Genomic DNA, 18,988 nt, shown 5'->3' with positions numbered 1-18,988 from the left:
AATTACTTTTTCTTCCCTTGCCTCATAAAAAAGTCAGAAAAGAGTATTTTTAATTGAAATTACCTCATAAATAATTATAAAACTCATTTTTTTAAATCTTTTCTTTAGCTCTAGATTTGCTTTCTTATGTTGATATACACTGAGATATTTCCCTTGCTGGGCAATGCAGGTACACCTTTAATAGATTAGGATGGTGGTTTCAGAGGGCAATTTTGCCCCCAAGTGATACTTGGCAATGCCTGAAGATATTTTTGGTTGGCACAACTTGGAGGGGGATGTGCTGCTGATTGAGCACCAATGCACAGAACAGCCCTCTACAGCAAAGTTGTCTGGCTACAAATGTCAATAGAACCACTGTTGGCCTAGGCTGATGTCAGTATTCAAAATAATGTGCACAAGAACATTACCAAGGCTTTTTGAAAACCCCACCCAAATGCAGTGTTGCAACTTCCTACACTAGCTTCCTCTTCACTCCAGGACCATAATATAATAACAGCCACCAAGGGGCCAACTTTTTGTCCTGTACATCCTTTCCCCATTGTCCTACCAATACGTATATAAACAAGTACTTAAAAAAAAAATGATAAAAGTAGATCTGCTAAGATTTCAACAGGACTCAGAGATGGCAAATGGCAAAGCATGGGAGACTAGCTTCTAGAGAGAAGTCTTAGGATGGAATCTCTTTCTCCAGGCCTTGACTTTCCAAGCCACTTCAGCAATCCCTTGGCCACACTGCCTTCTTACATCAACTGTTGATGCACTCCAGGCCCACCCAATGGTTTTTGTTACAAAAATCTCGATGAGCAGGCCATGGAATCTTATTAACAAGTACGACCATAGAAGGTTTGAATGTCACCATAACACGTTAACCATCTTATTTCATCAAGACAAAAACAAGAGGATGAATAACGAGGAAGAGTTGGTGACCTCTGGTAGTGGGTTTCCAACTCTAGCTGTCCTTGAGAATCACCGTGAGTTTTAAACAATTACAAATGCAAACCCAGGCCCCACAACAGACCAAGTGAAGGGGGGGTGCAGGCATCTCAGCACTCAGGACCTATGTAATTTACTTCAGCTTTTCCACGTGGGAAAAAGAAATACTTTAAGTAAGGTGTGGTTCACCAACTCAGTAATCAGAGACTCACCTGTTGCAGATTGAGGCAGAGTAGAGGGTAGTGAGGAGATCGAAAAAGAGCAGCCTCTGGTTAGAAGCCAGACTCTTCATGCCCCAGTAAGAGGTTACATTTTGGACGCATAACATTCTCTGAACACTTAACTAGGTGTTATTCTAAACACTCTACATATATAACTCATTTAATTCTCACAACAATCTAGTGAGGTTGGTTATCCCCATTTTATAGATGAGGACACTGGGAAGGAAAGTGCTTAAGCAACTTTTAAGGTCATGGAGCTAATGAACATAGACATGGGACTTGGTCCCAAAGGACCTGGTTCCGGAGCCTTGTCTTACCTACCAAGCTGTGAAGCTTCTACAAAGAAGAAACAAACCCATATGTGAGAAGAAGGCCCAGAAATAATCCAAACTCAAAAAGGAATCATGTATTTCAACCACAGTTCTCTGGGGGAGGATCTGGCCAAGCAGATAAACCTGCACTTGGGGGAGAGGGTGAGCTCAGCCAGGCTACTCCAGGGAGGTGGACACCAGCCAGGCTTATGCGGCGCTCTGGGGTCCCTGAGCCACAGTGAGACCCTCTGCCAAGGCTGCAGACATCCAGGATGGCCACTGTAAGATGGTCCCTGCATCAATCTCAGACCTGCCACTCAGGATGTTTCTTATTTTTAGTGACTTCTCACTTTAGACTAAGGCTGTTGCCCAGCCTGCCCATTGAACATTTTTTTTTTCAGTTGTTTTCTTTTCTATTTTAAATTCAGCTGCCTGTGGATACTGCTTTATCTTGGCCTCATTATTGAGCAAACTTTCAGGTTATTTTATCCTGTTTACTTGTCTCCCCTTTTATCTTCCATTGTTAAATGAGGAGTGGGAAGTGGAAGCTACCAGAAGGCAAGGCAGGCGGAGACCCAGCCTTGTCCTCCTCAGCCAGTCCAATAGTGCTGCCACTGTCCAAAGCGTTTGAGAATTCTTCTGGGATTTACTAATTTTGAAGCCAAGTTTGAAACCTTACAAGAAAATCAACACAACTTTCACGCTTTCTTCCTGTACCAATCTGGTTATCTAACTTTAAAAAATTATCGTTCCGAATAATTTTTGACCATTGCAAATTAAAAGATAAGGCAATTACACAGCAAAGAACTATATTAAAACTTAAGTTTGAAGACAGGATTGTGTCATAGTCATTATCATACTTTCAGCACCTAGCTCCATGCAGGCACAAACTAAGTGCTTAACAGATGTGACTTACAAGTTATGATCACTTAATTGGAAAAAACAAATAAATGAATAAATGCTCTAAGCATGATTCTAAATTGCAGTTTTAGCATGTTTTAAACAATGGTAGGTTCAATGGACTAAGCACGTGGCCTCCAAAGGTGATCAACTGGTCTGAATTGCAAAAGTCAGTTGTTTACTTTAAAACTCCATTACATAAAAAGGCAAGATAGCAACTGTATATGCAGGATATACTCAAATATCTGAAAAAAAGAGATATATATAAAGCTTTTTAAAAAAGAATATATCAATATATTAATAGTGACTATCTTTAAAGCAAAGCAGCAAATCATAAGCAATTTCAGTCATATTTTATCTCAGATGTCAGCAAAAGACCAGAGGGTAAATATTTTTTATTTTGCGGACCATACAGTCTCGGTCACAACTACACTCTAGTAAGAAGGCAGCAAGACAACACATAAACAAATGGGCATGAATGTGTTCCAATACAACTTTATTTACAAAAACAGGGCAGGATTTGATCTGTGGGTTATAATTTCCCAGTACTGGGTTTGTACCCATTAACCCAGAGGAAGGATTCAGACAGAAAAAAAGCCAAAGAAAGACGAGCACATACAAGCCTTATAATAAAATCTTTAAAATATTCTACACTGACACAAGGTGCTTCATTTAGTCACATTACAGAAACAACGCTACCTGTTAAACAAGTTTTATGAGCGCGAGCCTGCCATCTTGTGGTCACATAAAAGAAATGTCTCACAGTCTCAAGTCCCTCTTTTTAAAGGTGTACAACTCACTGGAGCCATTTTTAAAGGATCTGGTTGGGGTGTGGATGCCACAATGACAAAACCAGCCAAGGAAGGCACTAATAACTAAGTGTAATCAGTTTTCTGAAGCCTTAACTTGTCAAATTCTTCCAGCAAGCCTAAACAAAAGAATGAATCATCCACAGGTTTCTGCTTTCTGGGCAAGCCAAACTTCAGAAGGCAATCTGAAAAGCAACAATGGCTGTGGCAGGAATTTCCAAAGTACCTACTAAAGATTTTGAAACTGAAGGCTTTATTTTTTTGTACCTCAAGCCTTAAAAGGAGAAAAAATTTCCCAAACCCCAACTTACTTACTAAATCAACCCAAATTCTAGAACAAGGTCATGGAGAAACATGTGAAACCAATTCACACTGTTCCTCTTTGAAAATGGACACACATTCACTGCTTTGTTGAAAAAGATGGGGCACCTGTGGTAGCAAATCAAGTGCTACAAAGATGCAAAAGACATAACCCCAGTCCCAGGAAACAAACGCAAGAGAAAGAGAGACAAAAGCAGGGAAGAAGAGTAGGCACTGTGCACAGCTATACCTGGGTTGCTGGTGAGAAAGGTGAGCGGGCTGTCGCCGAGGTCCGTCAGGCCGTCCACGCGGTGGGGCGGGCTCTCCAGCAGCTCCACTCCTCCCTCCAGCTGGGGGTAGGTCCTCACCAGGAGGCCCAGGGACGGCTGACTGAGGAAATCTTTGAGCACAGATGAATTCAGGGTGCCAGCAGTACGGTTATTGATCTCAAGAATCTCATCCCCCGCTTTCAAGCCTGCCAACGCAAGACGGAAAATGTTTAATTTCAAAAACAAAAAACAAAAAAAAAACAGAAGCATCATCAAATCAGATCATGATACTTTAGCAGTCCTCCTGTAAAAGGCACACCAAGATCTCCTGCTCCCAGCTTCACAGATTCAGGTGCTGCAAACAGAGGCTGAAGTGCTCAAAAGTGATCATCAGGTGAAAACATGAGCCTCAGCTTTGGAAGGTTCTAGACTCAAGATGTTACAATGCTCACCTTATCCGAAATACACTAACTCAACAAATTTACTCCTTTTTTAAAATATATGTGTTTAAGGTATCTGGTCATTTCTCTGCACAAATGCTAATTATAGCTATCTTCTTACAATTTTTGTGGGGAAACGATGGAAATGCACGCTGACTACTAGGATCAGTATGTTTTGTACATTCTCACACCACAGCGAACACATGTGGCACAGTGAGCTAATGTCTGTATCAATTGTTTCTATGGAACCAAGACACAGTGAGGTCCCTCTAGCTGTGACTGCAGAAGTAAGGCTGTCTTATTCAAGTATAGACACAGACCACAGTTTCCAGAACCAAATGTTACCATGTTCTGCCTTTATTTTCCTCCATCAAGACCTTGGGGTGAGTATCTTTTGGTAGTTCCCCTACCTCTGCAAAGCATGCTGGGGGAGTTGCCACAGTTGGCTATCAAAGGACCCACCATAAGCAAGCCCAGCCAAGGACAAGACGGTGTCTTAGTCCCCCAGGTTAGTTCAAACCAGTATTAAAATTCCAGCAGTCTGAGAAAGCAAGAGAGCAGGGAAAAATATGAAAGGAAATAAAGTATCCTTTTACCCAAGAAGGGAAAATCAGTCCAATTTTCCAATTTCTTATTGTATACACCAGTGTAGAAAAACAAGCTTAAAAAAGGAAGTGAGCAAAGGGCCAAGAAAAATGACGAATTGCAGAAACGAGAAGTCAGCCCAGTCCCTTGGGAATCCATTGCTCCCACCTCTGGTTCTGAAGAAAAGTGATTCTGTAGAGAAGTTCTCAATTCCCAACTTCAGTGAGTCACACACCCTGGCCAGCCTTACTTGGGTTTCCAAAATATTTGAAATCAATTTTTTAACAGAGAATATTCTAAGAAACATTATGGGTGGGAAGGGAATGGCAGGGAAATGAGACTGCCTTACTCCATAACAGGAAGTGAAATTATTGAATTCTGGGAAGCTAACCATTTCATTTTTAGGTATAAGATTTAGCATCACACCATTTGAACTGAAAATACAAAAACTTCCACATATGAAAATAGATTTGTTTGTTTGTTTTTTACCCTCACTTGGAGACAATTCTTTTGCTTACATATATTGGAAGAGGTAATATAAGAAGAGACAGAAAGAAAAAAAACTTAAAAACATCTAAGTGATTTTTATTTTAAGTTTCAGACTTATTAACTGGTAGAGCAGGTGGGGTTGAATGGCGGCTCTCAAAAGGACATGTTCATGTTCCAGAACCTGTGACTATAACCCTATTTGGAAAAAGGGTCTTTGCTGACATAACTGAACTAAGTACTTTGTCATGAGATCATCCTGGATGATCTGGGTAGGCCCTAAATCCAATGACAAGAGTCCTCATAAGAGACACACATTGGAGAAGGCCATGTGAAGATGGAGGCAGAGATCAGAGTTGTCACAAACCCAGGGAGGCCTGGAGCCACCAGTAGCTAGAGGATGCAAGGAAGCATCGTCCCCTCTATCCTTTGGCGGAAGCCTGGCCCTACTAACACCTTGATTTGGAACTTCTGGCCTCCAGAACTAAGAAAAAATACACTACTGTAGTTTTAAGCCACCCAGTTTGTGGTAGTTTGTTAGAGCAGCCCTAGGAAACTGAGAAAGTAGACAAGCTCAGTTATTCTCAGCGCTAATAAGTGAGAGGAGGTGGCTCAGTGGTGGGAACAATGAAAACCTTCCTAGGTCTTCCTGTCCCAGCTTTCCCATGAAACTCACCGTGGCCATGTTACTGAATATCTCCCAAGCTCAGTTTTCTCACATGATAACAGGGGTAATGGGTTGAATGAGATTAAATGAGAGAATCCATGTAAAACACTCAGCATAGAGCTTGGCACACTGAAGGTGTTCAATAAACATTAGCTCTCGTTATTAATATTTGGTACAAGAGGAAAACTTTTCTTTCTAAAAGAAAATTGTACCCTGCTCAGAAATAACCCCCGACTAAACCACGGTAAAAGTTGTGAAGCAGGTAAAAGTTGTACTGATCGGCCTGCATTCATTCCAAGCAGGAACATCCTTTTCCTTCCAACTCCAGAAGCTTTTTATCTTTATGGTATTGCACCCTTGCCAAAACAAGAGGCATGCATTTTTGCTGAATGGATCTAACCCATCTAACATGAAAAGAACAAAAAAGCAGCACCGTGGAGGGCACTGCGTGTATCTGGGGATGGGGCTGTCAGCCACCAGGTGAGGGGGTCACCTGCTCAGTTCAAATGACATAAGGTTATTCTCATGAGCAAAACTTCCTCTGCTTATGATTAACCCCATGTTCACTCTGGAGACTGCCTGGAGAGCATTATTTCCTCACTTGGAAAAATACTGATGGCTTGGTGGTGATGGTGAGAAGATGGCAATACGTCTTCCCTTCTACCTACTGAACTGGCAAAGGAGTCCAACAGGAATCCAAGACCAAAATTAGAAACAGCCATCCATTTGGGCTCTCTTCTTCTAAAATTGTACTAAGATTTAGTACTAGTACTCCAGGACTAAAACTGAGCATAAATGAAGAGGAAAGGAAGGGTTACATGACATGAGGCCAGAAGACGGATGGCAGCCAGACTGTACAGGGGCTAGCGTGCACATCTAAAGTAAGGGATATGACTGTTTAGAATAAAACATTGCTTGTTTGACCTCGGCACTACAAAGAGTTTGGGCCAGATCATGCTTTGCTGTGGGGGGCTGTCTTGTGCTTTGCAGGATGGGTGGCAGCATCCCTGGTCTCTGCTGAGTGGAAATCAGTATCACCTACCAATTCCAGAGAGTGACAAGCATCCTTCGGTGGAGGGAGGGCAAAATGGCCAACAGTCGAGAATCACTGTTACAAATCCCATGGGTAACTGATCAGGGGTGTGACATAATCTGACTCACAAAGCTCAGCCAAGCTGCTGCACAGGAACTTGAGTTGAATCAGATATGCAAGGAAACAAGTCATGAGAAGAGGTGGATTTATAGGCCTTTCAAACCTTGATAAACTGATGCATTAAATTCAGCTTGCCACGTGACTTTTTTTAATGTGAAGAAAATTTAAAAATCTAAGATTTAAAAAAAAAATGGAAATAAAATTAGATTATCCTTCCACCAGACCCAAAACAGAGTTAAGGTTAAGTTATGGGATGAAAGATCAACTTTCATACATTACACCCGAGGCATTATTTTTCACCTACAGTTCCCCCAATTTCAGCAACGTTTTTGGTACCCAGATGAGCAAAATTTAAATATGCAAGATGGACAATTGTTGGGAGAGGAATGGATTTATGGTTATTTGAAGAAGTTCCCACAGAGTGCATGCATCCATAGGTCAGTAAACAAACAGAGCAGAATGGCACATGGCTTTCTAGACTTGGCTCTGTCCCATGCAGACTTCGGGTAGAAAACTTAGATGACAACGAAGAAGATGACTGGCCCAACTTTAGATGACTCCAAGAGCAGACAGATGGGCCAATACAAACATGCCGAAATTAGGTTCAAATGGTCAGTTCTACAGTTACAGCCAACGTGAGGTCCAACTAAAGGCAACCACCATGTGCCAACAGCAGGTAGGGGCAGGAATCTGGGGATCAGCCATCAGCTCCTTACAAGCCAAAGGCTCGATGTGGCTAACAAGAATAAAGAAGTAAAACCAGACTGAGGCTACATTAAATCCAACAGAATATTCAGATCCAATTAGGCAGCATGCCACTAGACTCTTCCCTGATTATACCATATTCTGGTCATCAGCACCCGGATTATGTCCAGAGGGCAATGACCAGTGTTGTCTTCTGCAATCTAAAGAATGGTTGAAGGAATCTGTAAGTGCTCAACCTGGAAAAGTAAAGACTCAGCAGTTAAGACATGACTGAGAACAAAGGCTGATGTGATAGTTTTATGTGTCAACTTGGCTAGGCGCTACCTCCAGTTATTCCATCAAACACTAATCTGGGTGTTGCTGTGAAGATATTTTGTAGATGTGATTAACATCTCTGTCAGTTTACTTTAAGTAAGGAAGATTCTCCTAGATAATCTGTGTGGGCCTTAAGAGCAGAACTGAGGCTTTCCTGAAAAAGAAGAAATTCTGCCCGTGGCAGCACCTTCAGCTGCAGAGAATACAAGGCTGCCTGGAATTCCTGATGACCAGCCCTACAGATTCTGGATTTTCCCAACAATTAACTAAGGCAATTCCTTGCCATAAATCTCTTTCTATATACATACATACATACACACAGACCACGTACATACACATACACACACACACACACACACACACACACACACACACGCAGATTCCCTACTGGTTCTATCTGGTGGAAATCTGACTGATCCGATGGATATAAAGAATTGTATAGATCCTAGAACAGTGAATGGAAGCTGAAGGAGGAGGATTTTTTTTATCATCAGAGACGTCCAGAAAGAGGCCATATGGTCCATTGTGAGCTCTCTGTTAAAGGGGGGAGTTCATAAAATATTCTCCAAATCTCTCGACACTGCCTTTTACATGCCAGGCCCCGGGAAACAAAGGGACACCCCCCTTACATCTGTACAGGATATGCTATATAGGACAAGGGGGTGGGAGCAGACAAGCCAGTTTTCATCGACACTCGGGTTCTCGGATTCAGAGAACTAAAACAGGATATGACTGAAACCGGGGTGGCAGATTTCCCCACCCCATGCCACGTCAACCAGCACACTCATTTTGCTGAAAGAGATAAAAATCAGTTTGGGGGCTTGATGGGGAGTAAACCCTGTTACCTCCATCCTTAGCTAAGCTGTAGCTCAGTAAATGTGTCAAACTCTGGCCTCCAGGCTGCCTTTGGCCTAAAAAGTATGGAAGAAAAATGATGGCAAATCATCCTCCACTACAGTTAGCACTGATCCGTGATTGTGCCTTTATTTCCTATCTGTTGCACCGTTCCCATTTCTGTGCACAGCCAAGCCTGTGGGCTGTGTGCTTCGCTAATGCTTATAGCCCAGGGCAAAATGACCTATACGGGCCACTGGTGAGCCAGGAACCATCCAGAACGAAGCTGTACCCAGCATGGAAGGAGGTGGAAAAGGATGGCATTCTACCGTCTCCTCGGTTGCCCCATTCAGCACTCTCCTAAAACAGATGCAAGGTACAACTGTCCCAGATGTGTCTGTCTTTTATATTCAGCTGGTATTACTTCACCACAGCCTGGATGAAACTAAAAATCCCACAGCAAGAAGAAGGAAACAAAGGTGGATCTGAAGCCCCACCTACTTGCCTAATGTATATGTATTGTTAGCAACAAAGCAAGGTTAAAAAGTCTCTAAGAGTAGAACGGGGATGGAGAGCCGGGATCTCCCAAGTAGCACCTACTATCCTTACGGGGTCACTGGGACACAGGCAGGGTATAGCAGGAAGAGCAACCTAACGGAGCAAGAAGGCTGGATCCGGAACCACCAGCTTCTCAACTTCCACAAAGATTCCCTCCTAAAGAGGAGCAACAGAACATTTGCACTTAAGGGCCTCTGCAGGCTTAAGGAAATGTCAGCTTTGACCAGGATGTTCCCAAGTGTTCTGCCTGGGGGAAGGCCCCCTCACCGTTCTAGAAGGTAATTCGAATGGAATTTCCCATCCGCCCCCTGGAAATGGGCTCAGAATCAGATTTACTTGCTTTTAGAAAATTCAAAACGGTGATCCTTCTTGCACACCTGAATTTGTGGAATAAAATCCATGTTCGCTAGAAGGGGTTTCAATGACACAAGGTTCAAACACTCTTTCCACATGAACGCATGGGGCATATCTTTCTCACTTACCAACTAGAGAACCATCCCCTGCCCCGCCCTAAAAGGGAATTTAAGAGACAGATAGATAAGGACACTCCTTTACTTACCTTTCTTGGAAGCTAAACCAGTTTCCTTCACACTATTCACATAGAGCCTTCGAACACCATCTTCTTCCACAGAAGAAAGTGAAAAACCTGTGAAACAAAAAGTCAGAACGGTAAAGCACACACAATCTGAGTGTTTTAGCAAATAACAGGAAGTGCCTGCCGTGAACTAGGCATGTTCAATGTTTTGTCTACAGTTTGAAGCAATTGTTTTTCCTTGTTTACATTATTTTATAAGGCAGAAATATGTATTTTTAGATCAGTCTAAAAGAAGTCACCACTTGTTAAAAAAGTATTATTAGGTTTATCTTAATAAACCTACTACCTACCTATCAACTCCATCAACTCAAATGGAAGGACATTATTTGATTTTACCCAATTTCCCAGTACATGCCACGGGTTTGCCGTTTTATAATCTGCACAGCACAAGGCAGAAAGATCAATTTATCTCATCTGGGTCTCTGACAGTTTTACTCAGCCAATCTATGTCCTAGGATATGTTATAACTCTACAACTAAGTGTATGGTCTATGTTCATACATACATATTGCTATATGGATGGTGCATTAATTTTATAAAATTCTACAAACAGGTATAAGTGGCTCCTCATTTTATAAATTCCATTTCTTACTGACGCTGGTTAGTTGATTTTGCAGCTCTCCTAATGTCGAACTTAAGACTTCCAAATCACAAAGCCCATTAGCTTCGCCACGTCCTTCAGAAAAGAAGGCAGAGCAAAGCCCAGAGGTTCTCAGTGGCCTGGGGAACCTTAGAACCTTCTAAGAGGTTCTAAGTCCCTATCATATGGCTACAAGCCCTGGTCACCTCTGTTTCGAAACAGTATCACGTAAAATCCTTTCCTCATCAATCAACAGAACGTCCACAACCGAGACCCACTTCCACACAGGATGAAAGTACCTTGGCTAATACTCCTAAAAAGGGCAGCGGAAATCAATGCAGTTGTAAGGAGCTGCCGTAATTTCAGCTCTGGAAGAAAAATAACCCCACAATACAGACACCTGTCTTGATGCTGAGGGCAGAGGAAACGGTTTAAAAAAAAACAAACACGCAAACAACAACAAACAAACTTTAATTTCAGGACCAGGTTCCAGGGAGGCATTGAAATGTCTACATCCCTGCCATAAAGAACACATGCTTCTCTGTTTAGTTCACAGAACCAGGAAATGGATAACCACACGCAGGCAAAACTGACAACTGCCATCGCCCACTCCACTGCTGTCACCCTCAAACAGGGCACCGGGCCACCCCTGTGGACTTTCCAAAGTCTTCAGTTTATTCTCTTATTTTGAATTCCATTCTTACCGTAACTTGCAACTTTCTGATTAAGTTTCAAAAGGTCCTACTCAACTAAAAATAATCTTATACATGAACCATTGAAGTGGCATTAGCTATCACATTTCAGTAGAGAATGTTTTTTCTTTACTCTGTTAGAACAGATAGACACACAGAGTCAAGGGCTCTGTCAAAGGGAAAGAATGAATAGAGTTCATCAAAAAATAGGCATTTCCTTTCTAAAAAGTCTTTGACCAGATTTTTTATTTTTTTACTTAAAAAAAAAAGACCAAGCACACGGCTGGGATGTCAGGGGGATGAGCCTACTGGATTCCAGGCAATGCACCGAGAGACGCTGCAAGTCGTCTTAAACCAAAGTCACCCGCGATGGGCTGAGGTTTTCATTCACTCCGTTCTCTTCTTTTTTGGGTCTTCCTTTTTAATAGTCAAAAGGGAGGGACGTCCAGTCTGGTGACTGTTTTTGATTAGGAAATTCCCAGCGGACAGCCAGGGACAAGGAATGGATCTGAGAAATGGATCTGACTTCTTGAGTTGATGGACAGCTCTCCATTTTAGGAAAAGGGACTGAAAAAAAGAGATAATGATAATGTGCTCCTTTTCAAAACTCGCTGCAGTGGGAGCCAAAAATTGACAAAATGTAACTGGCACTTAAGCTTTGCAGCGGAATTCATATTGGAGGACACCATTTAGGGCTCAGGACAACACGAGCTCCTTTCAAGAAAGTTCAAAAAGACAGCTTGCCCCAACTTGGCCGTGCAGCACATACACTACTGGGTTGTCTCAGCCCCCGGAGGACAGCTTCAGTTTTAAGGTGCCAATGATTTGCAAACTGGGTGAAGAAACTATAATCATCCCCTATATGAACAAATATAATGAAAATACCTTGAATACTCTGCAGCTGGATTATTTTGAGGTAAATGAAAAAAAGAATTTTAACCACTTGTCAGCAAGTCAGAATTCTTTTTGCTTTTCAATAGAATAGCAATGTTCTAATCCCCAGCAAACAAATCCAATGCAGTCTGAAATTGTTGCCCAATTAACAGCAAAGGGAGATTATTCAATATAAACTCAATGTATCCATCAAATCAGAAAGCTTTCAGCTACAAAGACTGGGAGGCTCCATGTGTGCCAAGTGGAATAATGATCCTGAGAATGAAGGATGTGATTAAAACTAACCAGAGAAACCATGAAGACCAAACTCATATGATGACCAACTAGAATATCCCTCATGATGAACTTCATGGTCAAGGAGAAATGACGACAGCATAAGAAATGGGAATCCAGGATACAGTGCCCATTCAGAACATGAGACGAGGGCAGAGACCTTCGACATAAAGGGGACACATGACCAAAAATATAATAGTAAATAATATAAAAAGTACCCAAAGTACACTGTTTCTGCTTTGGATGATGAAAAGGTTTTGGTAATGGACGTTAGCACCACATGGTAAATGTAATGAATGCTATTGAATTGTACTCTTAAAAATAGTTCAAATGGAAAATTTTGTTTATATATATAGAATTTCAAAAAAAAAAGGAAGTACCAGAGGAAAAGAAGTATGAAGTTGCTGAAATGATACGTTCTTCCACTTCAAGGCAGTCTAGGGGACCATGTTCAAATGGTTCCATGATAGTGATGTGAGTTATCTTTGACAGGACGGTCTGAGAGGGACGTACCCCAAGATGGGGAAAGGCACAGGATGCAGCAAACAAGAGAGAGGGAATTAAGCATGTGTTGAATCTTTAAATTTGTCAGGCAGTTGGAAACTTAAATCCTGTTTTCCTCCCTAAAGTGTTCTAAAATAGAAGACAGCATTTGGTTTGCATCATTTGTTGTTTGTGTGTGTTGGGGTTTTGTGCTAGTCCCTTTTACATAAACTGAACTCAATAGATGCCACGTAGCCACAGAGAGAGAGGAGTTGGTGTTAGCTATCAGTTGGCTGAATTTAGAATCCTGGGTAGCTTTTGAGGTCAGAGGCAGAAAGTTCTCTTAGGACTGGGGGGAAGGGAGGAAGAGTGGTTTCTACGGCCTTCTCAATCAATGTGCTATTGGAACACCTTTAGACAACATGAACCTGGCAACTGAGAAGAAATGGTTTAACTAAATCTTAGTTATCAGTGGTGCAGAGGAGGGCTTTCCAAAGTGAAGTCCAGGAACAGGTGCACACTCTTAGTTGCCAACAGTAACGTAAGGACAGAAATTGATATTAAGCATTGAGAATAACATACAGCAGTTTGACATTGCTACCACATCCATGGATGGCATATTTTATTTTGCAAAAGCAGGGGTGGGCCACAACAGATTAGAAATTAAAACACCAAACAAATAAAATAAAAACACCTGTTCCTTCACCTTGGACAGTTTGAGAAGCACTGTTCACAGTCTCTCAAGTGATGCCTGGTCCCCTATAACTCCCTCGGTGTAAAAATGGAAATGGTTTCTGTGAGTGATTCCATCACTTTAAGAAAAATACAGTGGTTTCAGGCCCATTTCCTGTTTCTGAGTCCAAACATCACACAACCTTTAAATTGGATTCCAAGTGCTTTGAAATTTAGCCTTCAATTGTGACTTGGTACAGTCTGCCCTTACTCAACAGAAATTAAGTAAACTAAGGAGAAAAGAGTTATAGTCTCAGAGCATCTTTCTTTGAAGGACCCAGACATTTATTTACACCATGGCTACCAATTATGTTTTAATTACTGAGGTCACACTTCTGCTGCATAATAAGTATTACATAAACATTTATCCCTTGCAATCAAAAACATCCTTCAGGCTTGAGTTTTAAGGTCAAGAAGTAAAGAGTGTGAAGGTGTAATGCAAGTAGCTAGAGGCTCAAAATCAGGTTTTCTTCATTAGGCCAAAATTCTCTGAGTATTCTGAGATGAGGATAGGTTGCCTACAGGACATACTGCAGAAGGAATATAATATCCTGCTGTTTAGAAAACAGTTCGAAGAATTTCAAACACTAAAGAGCTTAATGACTTAATTCAGAGAGAAATCTTAAGTGAGTATATGCAGTATCTTTTAAGTCTGTCTGCCAGGTATTTTCAGCTCTCCTCCTTCTAGCACACAGTAGGACTACACATCTCTGCCCCACTGTAGGTGGGTACAGCTGTGTAAGTTGCTCTGGCCAATGAATTGTGAGCAAAAGTGATGTACGTTACTTGGGCCAGAGCCTCTGAGGCAGCACCTGATTCATCACGTTCTCTCTTCCCCCTCTGCCAAGCCACAGACAATGTCCCAGGAGGTAGCTGCTCCAGGCCTGGGCCCTGCAGTGAGGACACCAGATAGAAAGATCCTGGCCACCCACAATGGATAGATGTGAGAGATAAATTTCACTGTTTTGAACCATTAGGCTTTGGTGGTTATTTGTTATATCAGCTAACCTCCCCGCTCCTGACTGATCTGGCACAGTGTGGATTTCCCCACTTATTTTACTCAAGTACCAACTCCATTATGATTCAGGCCATTCAGTGTAATGCTAAGTATAGAAGACTAGTTTAAACAATTGCAAAGGATTATATATTTAAATATGCAGATACCAAAACAAGTTCCTTTAATATTATTTCAAAGCGTATGCATATTTCGCAGGGAAAGGAGTATGAAAGGATAATTCTGGCATTACTAAGGCATAATCTAAGAGAATCTACTCCCAATATATCTATTTTCTTTATGTGATGGTAGAACCCCAATAACTAAAATTATGAAATTTAAGGCCAATGTCTTCATTGTACACCAGGCAAATATCCCTTTAGTCCTAGTTTGGCTGCTCTGCAGGACACAGAAGCCAGATGTACTATCCATTTTAAATAGGCCCTAAAGGCATTGAATTGTAAATAAGTGCATGTTTACATACGAATCACTTTGACTTGAAACACAAACAGCAAAGATTGAAGAAAAATAAACGTACCATAATTATCTGCGGCTGTATCTGACTTCTCAATCTGGATGCTCTGTGTGACTTTTGGACAGATTTCTATTTCTTTGTACAGCTGAAAATTACAAAGAGGAGTCTAATTAGGGTTTAATTACAAATAGCTTAATAGTAATGGTCATCATTGTGTAAATCTATTTTTTCACAATTGATACTTGAATGCAAATTTTCATCACATCACAGTCTTTTTATTTAACTGAACACATTAAGTCAGAATAGAAACTTGTAACTCACATTCCCAAACTTAGCTACAGTCCTGGTATCTAGCTAAGTCTCTGCCATCATTCTATCTGTCTTCTCCCACCCTATCTCTATTACAGACTGGAAAAATAATGCTAAAGTAAATGACTAGGAAAAAAATTATTATAATAATACAATGAGAAAGAAGTCTTACAACTACATGAAAACCTACTACCATCCCAATAAAATTGTCAATGAAAAAAATCAGAAAGAGGTTATGAAGATCTTGGTATGGGATTCATGGAAATAAGAGAAATTTCTGTGCTTCCATTCTTCTCTGTTCAAATAGCATTTTTCCCAAAAAGTTCATCATAGTACAAATAGATGGGGGCCAATTATAGCATTGAACCAGACCATAAATTATGTAGACAAATAATATTCTCTTTTAGCCAATGGATTATACCAAGAACAGCTGGAAAACTTAAGTACACTAATTAATCACCCTTCCACAAACCAAAGAAAGCTTGGAAAAACAGCTTTTGCATAAAATCAAGGTAAGAGATCAATTTGTAGTTCACATACCAGAAGGAAACTTCTTTAAATTAATTTAATTGATATTTGATATTTTCATATGTCTGGACCTACCATCATCAAGACGACAATTGATGGTGTTTTTCTATGTGCCCTTGTCCCTTACGCAATCATAACGAGACCACTGTATCTCCATTTTGCAAATAAAGAGAATAAGGCTAGAGAGAAAGTTCACTCCTAAGGTCATAAAACCAGTGCAGGCAGAGCCAGGATTTGAACTCAGGTCTCTTCAGCTCCCGAGCTCAACGTCTCTTCACTATACGATAATGCCTCTCTTCAGTAAGTATGCCAGAGGCCACTTCTAAAATTTATTAAAAATACTCCCAAACCAGTAAATGTGTCAAAGGCAAATCTGTAATTCAAATATCATTTCCTGATTTCGAAATGAAAACTGACTTTGAACGAAGGTCAATAACAGAAATTGGAACTTTAGTCTTAAAAAGAGAAGTCTCAGGGATTATCAGAACTTCTCCCCTTTTCTGACTATAGTCATTCATCCAGAAATAATTTTACTCAGGCAAGGAGAAAAGAAGGCCAAATTCTTTGTCCTTACTCTCTTCGGGCACTGAGTCACGGGAAAGGTGAGCATAACGCTAATGATTCGGCAGCTCTATGCTGCTATCAGAGAATGCCAAGCGGACACTGTCCTCTGTGACACCCTAATTCAATGCAACTTCCACCAAATGCAGTGTCATAAGGGCATAATTCAATGTGGCTTTGTTCTTAAACTTCAGAAAATGTTTCATTCCCAATTCAGAAGAACTTGATTACATAGACTTTCATTATTTCAGAAGACATGGTCACCAAAATTACAAATAACAAATACAGTAAAAGTGACAAAGTATTTCTTAACACCACAGAATGCTCAATAAAATTTTACCAAATGTGTTAACGTCAATTTAATTTGAGCCTTACTTTTATTTTTTTTAACTTCCCTGAAAGCCAAACTCTTCACCCCCAGGTGGCAGTATATCACTGTTCAAATCTCCTCCTCAAACGTTCCAAATAGTCACTTTACCAAAGATCCAGTGGGAATAGAGCTGTGTGAATAATCTTTCCTATTCTTTCATAATACTGCCTCCTATTTTCCTTTGTAATTTGTGTGAGCGCCTCCATGTCTTTTACTAGTCTGAGATGATAAATTATCACCATCTAGACAGACCCCTTGGTCACAAAGTCTTTGCTTGGGCTAGTCAGACCAAACCCAGGTTTGGTCTGACTAGCCCACTAATTGAATACATAAAATTTCAAGAAGGATCTGTCCTTTAATACATGTTTCTAATGCTATTTTAAAATAATGTATATTTTAACCTCAGTATCTGAAACTGGAAATTTTGAAATTCACTAATTTTATACATAGACTAGTATGTTCCCTCATCCAAGAACACTTTTCTCCAAAATAGCTCCATGGCGTATCACCTCACTCCATGCAACTCCCCATTTGAACGTCACATCTAAATGAGCAGCAACCCCCAATGCCGAATATTGCCCCCCCATCCCATTGCTCTAACTTTACCTTTCTTCACAACTCTTATTATATATTTATAATATACATATTACTCACTTTATTATATATATATATGCACATTTACATATTTTTATACCTTTCTTTGCAAGCTTGAATGTGGGTTCCACGAGAAGCAGGGATATTTTTGTGTGTATCCCAGGGCCTAGAACTGCTAGAATGGTGCCAGGCACATAATAAATGCCAAATAAGTGATGGCTGAATGAATGAATGAATGAATAAATAGGTGTTTCTACAAACTCTTTATTCCTACCTCTCATATGAAGAAAAACACATTTAGTGTGGGTTTTTGAAAAGCCAGTGCTTCTATACACTACAACTATATTCACTAGCATTTCATGGATTGGACGCAACAAACGACTAACCAGGACAAAGTAGACAAATAGGTATCATCTATATTAAAACGTAACCAGAAATGAAGATAAGTTGAAAACTAACTTATACCTGGCTATTCATAAGCAAGAGAATCCCCTGCCCCCAAAATGAATATTGGATACTTCCCCCCAAAAATCTTTAATACCCAGTATATGCATTTACTAATAATTACTGACATTACTACTTAAGTAATGCTTGACAAAACAGTAGTGGACAGTAAAATATTTTGGGACAGTCATAAATGAATGACATATTTATGGGGAAATTGACTCAAACACTGGCCAACTTCTCTTGTCTATCAGTGAAAAGACGGAGGTAGGCTAGTGAAAAAAAATTATCATGTGTGGTCTGATGTTTCTTCAGGAAAAGACAAGAAATGACATGGAATGACATTACACCCAGCTTAATGGCCTAAAGCAGGAATTGGAAAACCAGGGACCCATGGATAAAATTCAAAGGGTCTGTGAACTTGGGGGAAAAAAAATGACATCTTTATATTCACTAGGCTTTAATTGTAATTTAGCAGTTCCTTCCATCATAAACGAAACGTAGACAACGAACAATAATAATAGCAGTGCCTGTGATTTTGTCATGAATAAGGAATCACAGTTATTTTCATATTACTTTACAGTTGCTGCAAATATTCTCAAAGTTTTATGCTCATCACTCTTTCAAAATATTGGTAGCTATTAGACCTACTTCTAGATCTTATTTAATGAGCTAATAAATAAGAACATATATTATCCATAATTATAAAATATTTTAATAACTATTTTAATATCCTTAGGTCACAGGTAAAACTTACATGTTTTATTTCATGCACTTAAAAACAAAATTCTGAGAAGATCTATAGGCTTCACCAGGCTGCCAAAGATATCCAAAGGCTCAAAAAAGGTTAAGATGGGGTGCTCCCAACCTCCGCCATGTAATTCAAAATAAATTTAAAACCCTAAAATTAAATTATATTTTTCTGTATGACAACAAAACTTACATGAATACTGAAATTAAAGTTTCTTTCTAGCTTTTT

At 40.3% G+C, this 18,988-nt stretch overlaps 1 protein-coding gene across 3 annotated transcripts in view; it reads right to left on the bottom strand.

Annotated features, from left to right (window-relative positions):
• Window positions 1-18,988, bottom strand: part of TIAM1 (TIAM Rac1 associated GEF 1) — a 204,945-nt gene that overhangs the window by 47,855 nt on the left and 138,102 nt on the right. For all 3 annotated transcript variants that reach the window (XM_037832689.1, XM_037832706.1, XM_037832697.1), the window contains 3 exons: window positions 15,267-15,348; window positions 10,046-10,132; window positions 3,725-3,949 (listed from right to left, as the gene is read on the bottom strand). In XM_037832689.1, coding sequence (XP_037688617.1) covers window positions 3,725-3,949; window positions 10,046-10,132; window positions 15,267-15,348 — 394 coding nt within the window. The remainder of the gene's footprint in view (window positions 1-3,724; window positions 3,950-10,045; window positions 10,133-15,266; window positions 15,349-18,988) is intronic.

This window comes from Choloepus didactylus, chromosome 1, assembly GCF_015220235.1.
Source record: "Choloepus didactylus isolate mChoDid1 chromosome 1, mChoDid1.pri, whole genome shotgun sequence".
In the NCBI taxonomy this organism is placed as follows: Eukaryota; Metazoa; Chordata; class Mammalia; order Pilosa; family Megalonychidae; genus Choloepus; species Choloepus didactylus.
Note: the sequence above shows the minus strand (reverse complement) of the source record. Positions and strands in the feature narration are given on the sequence as shown.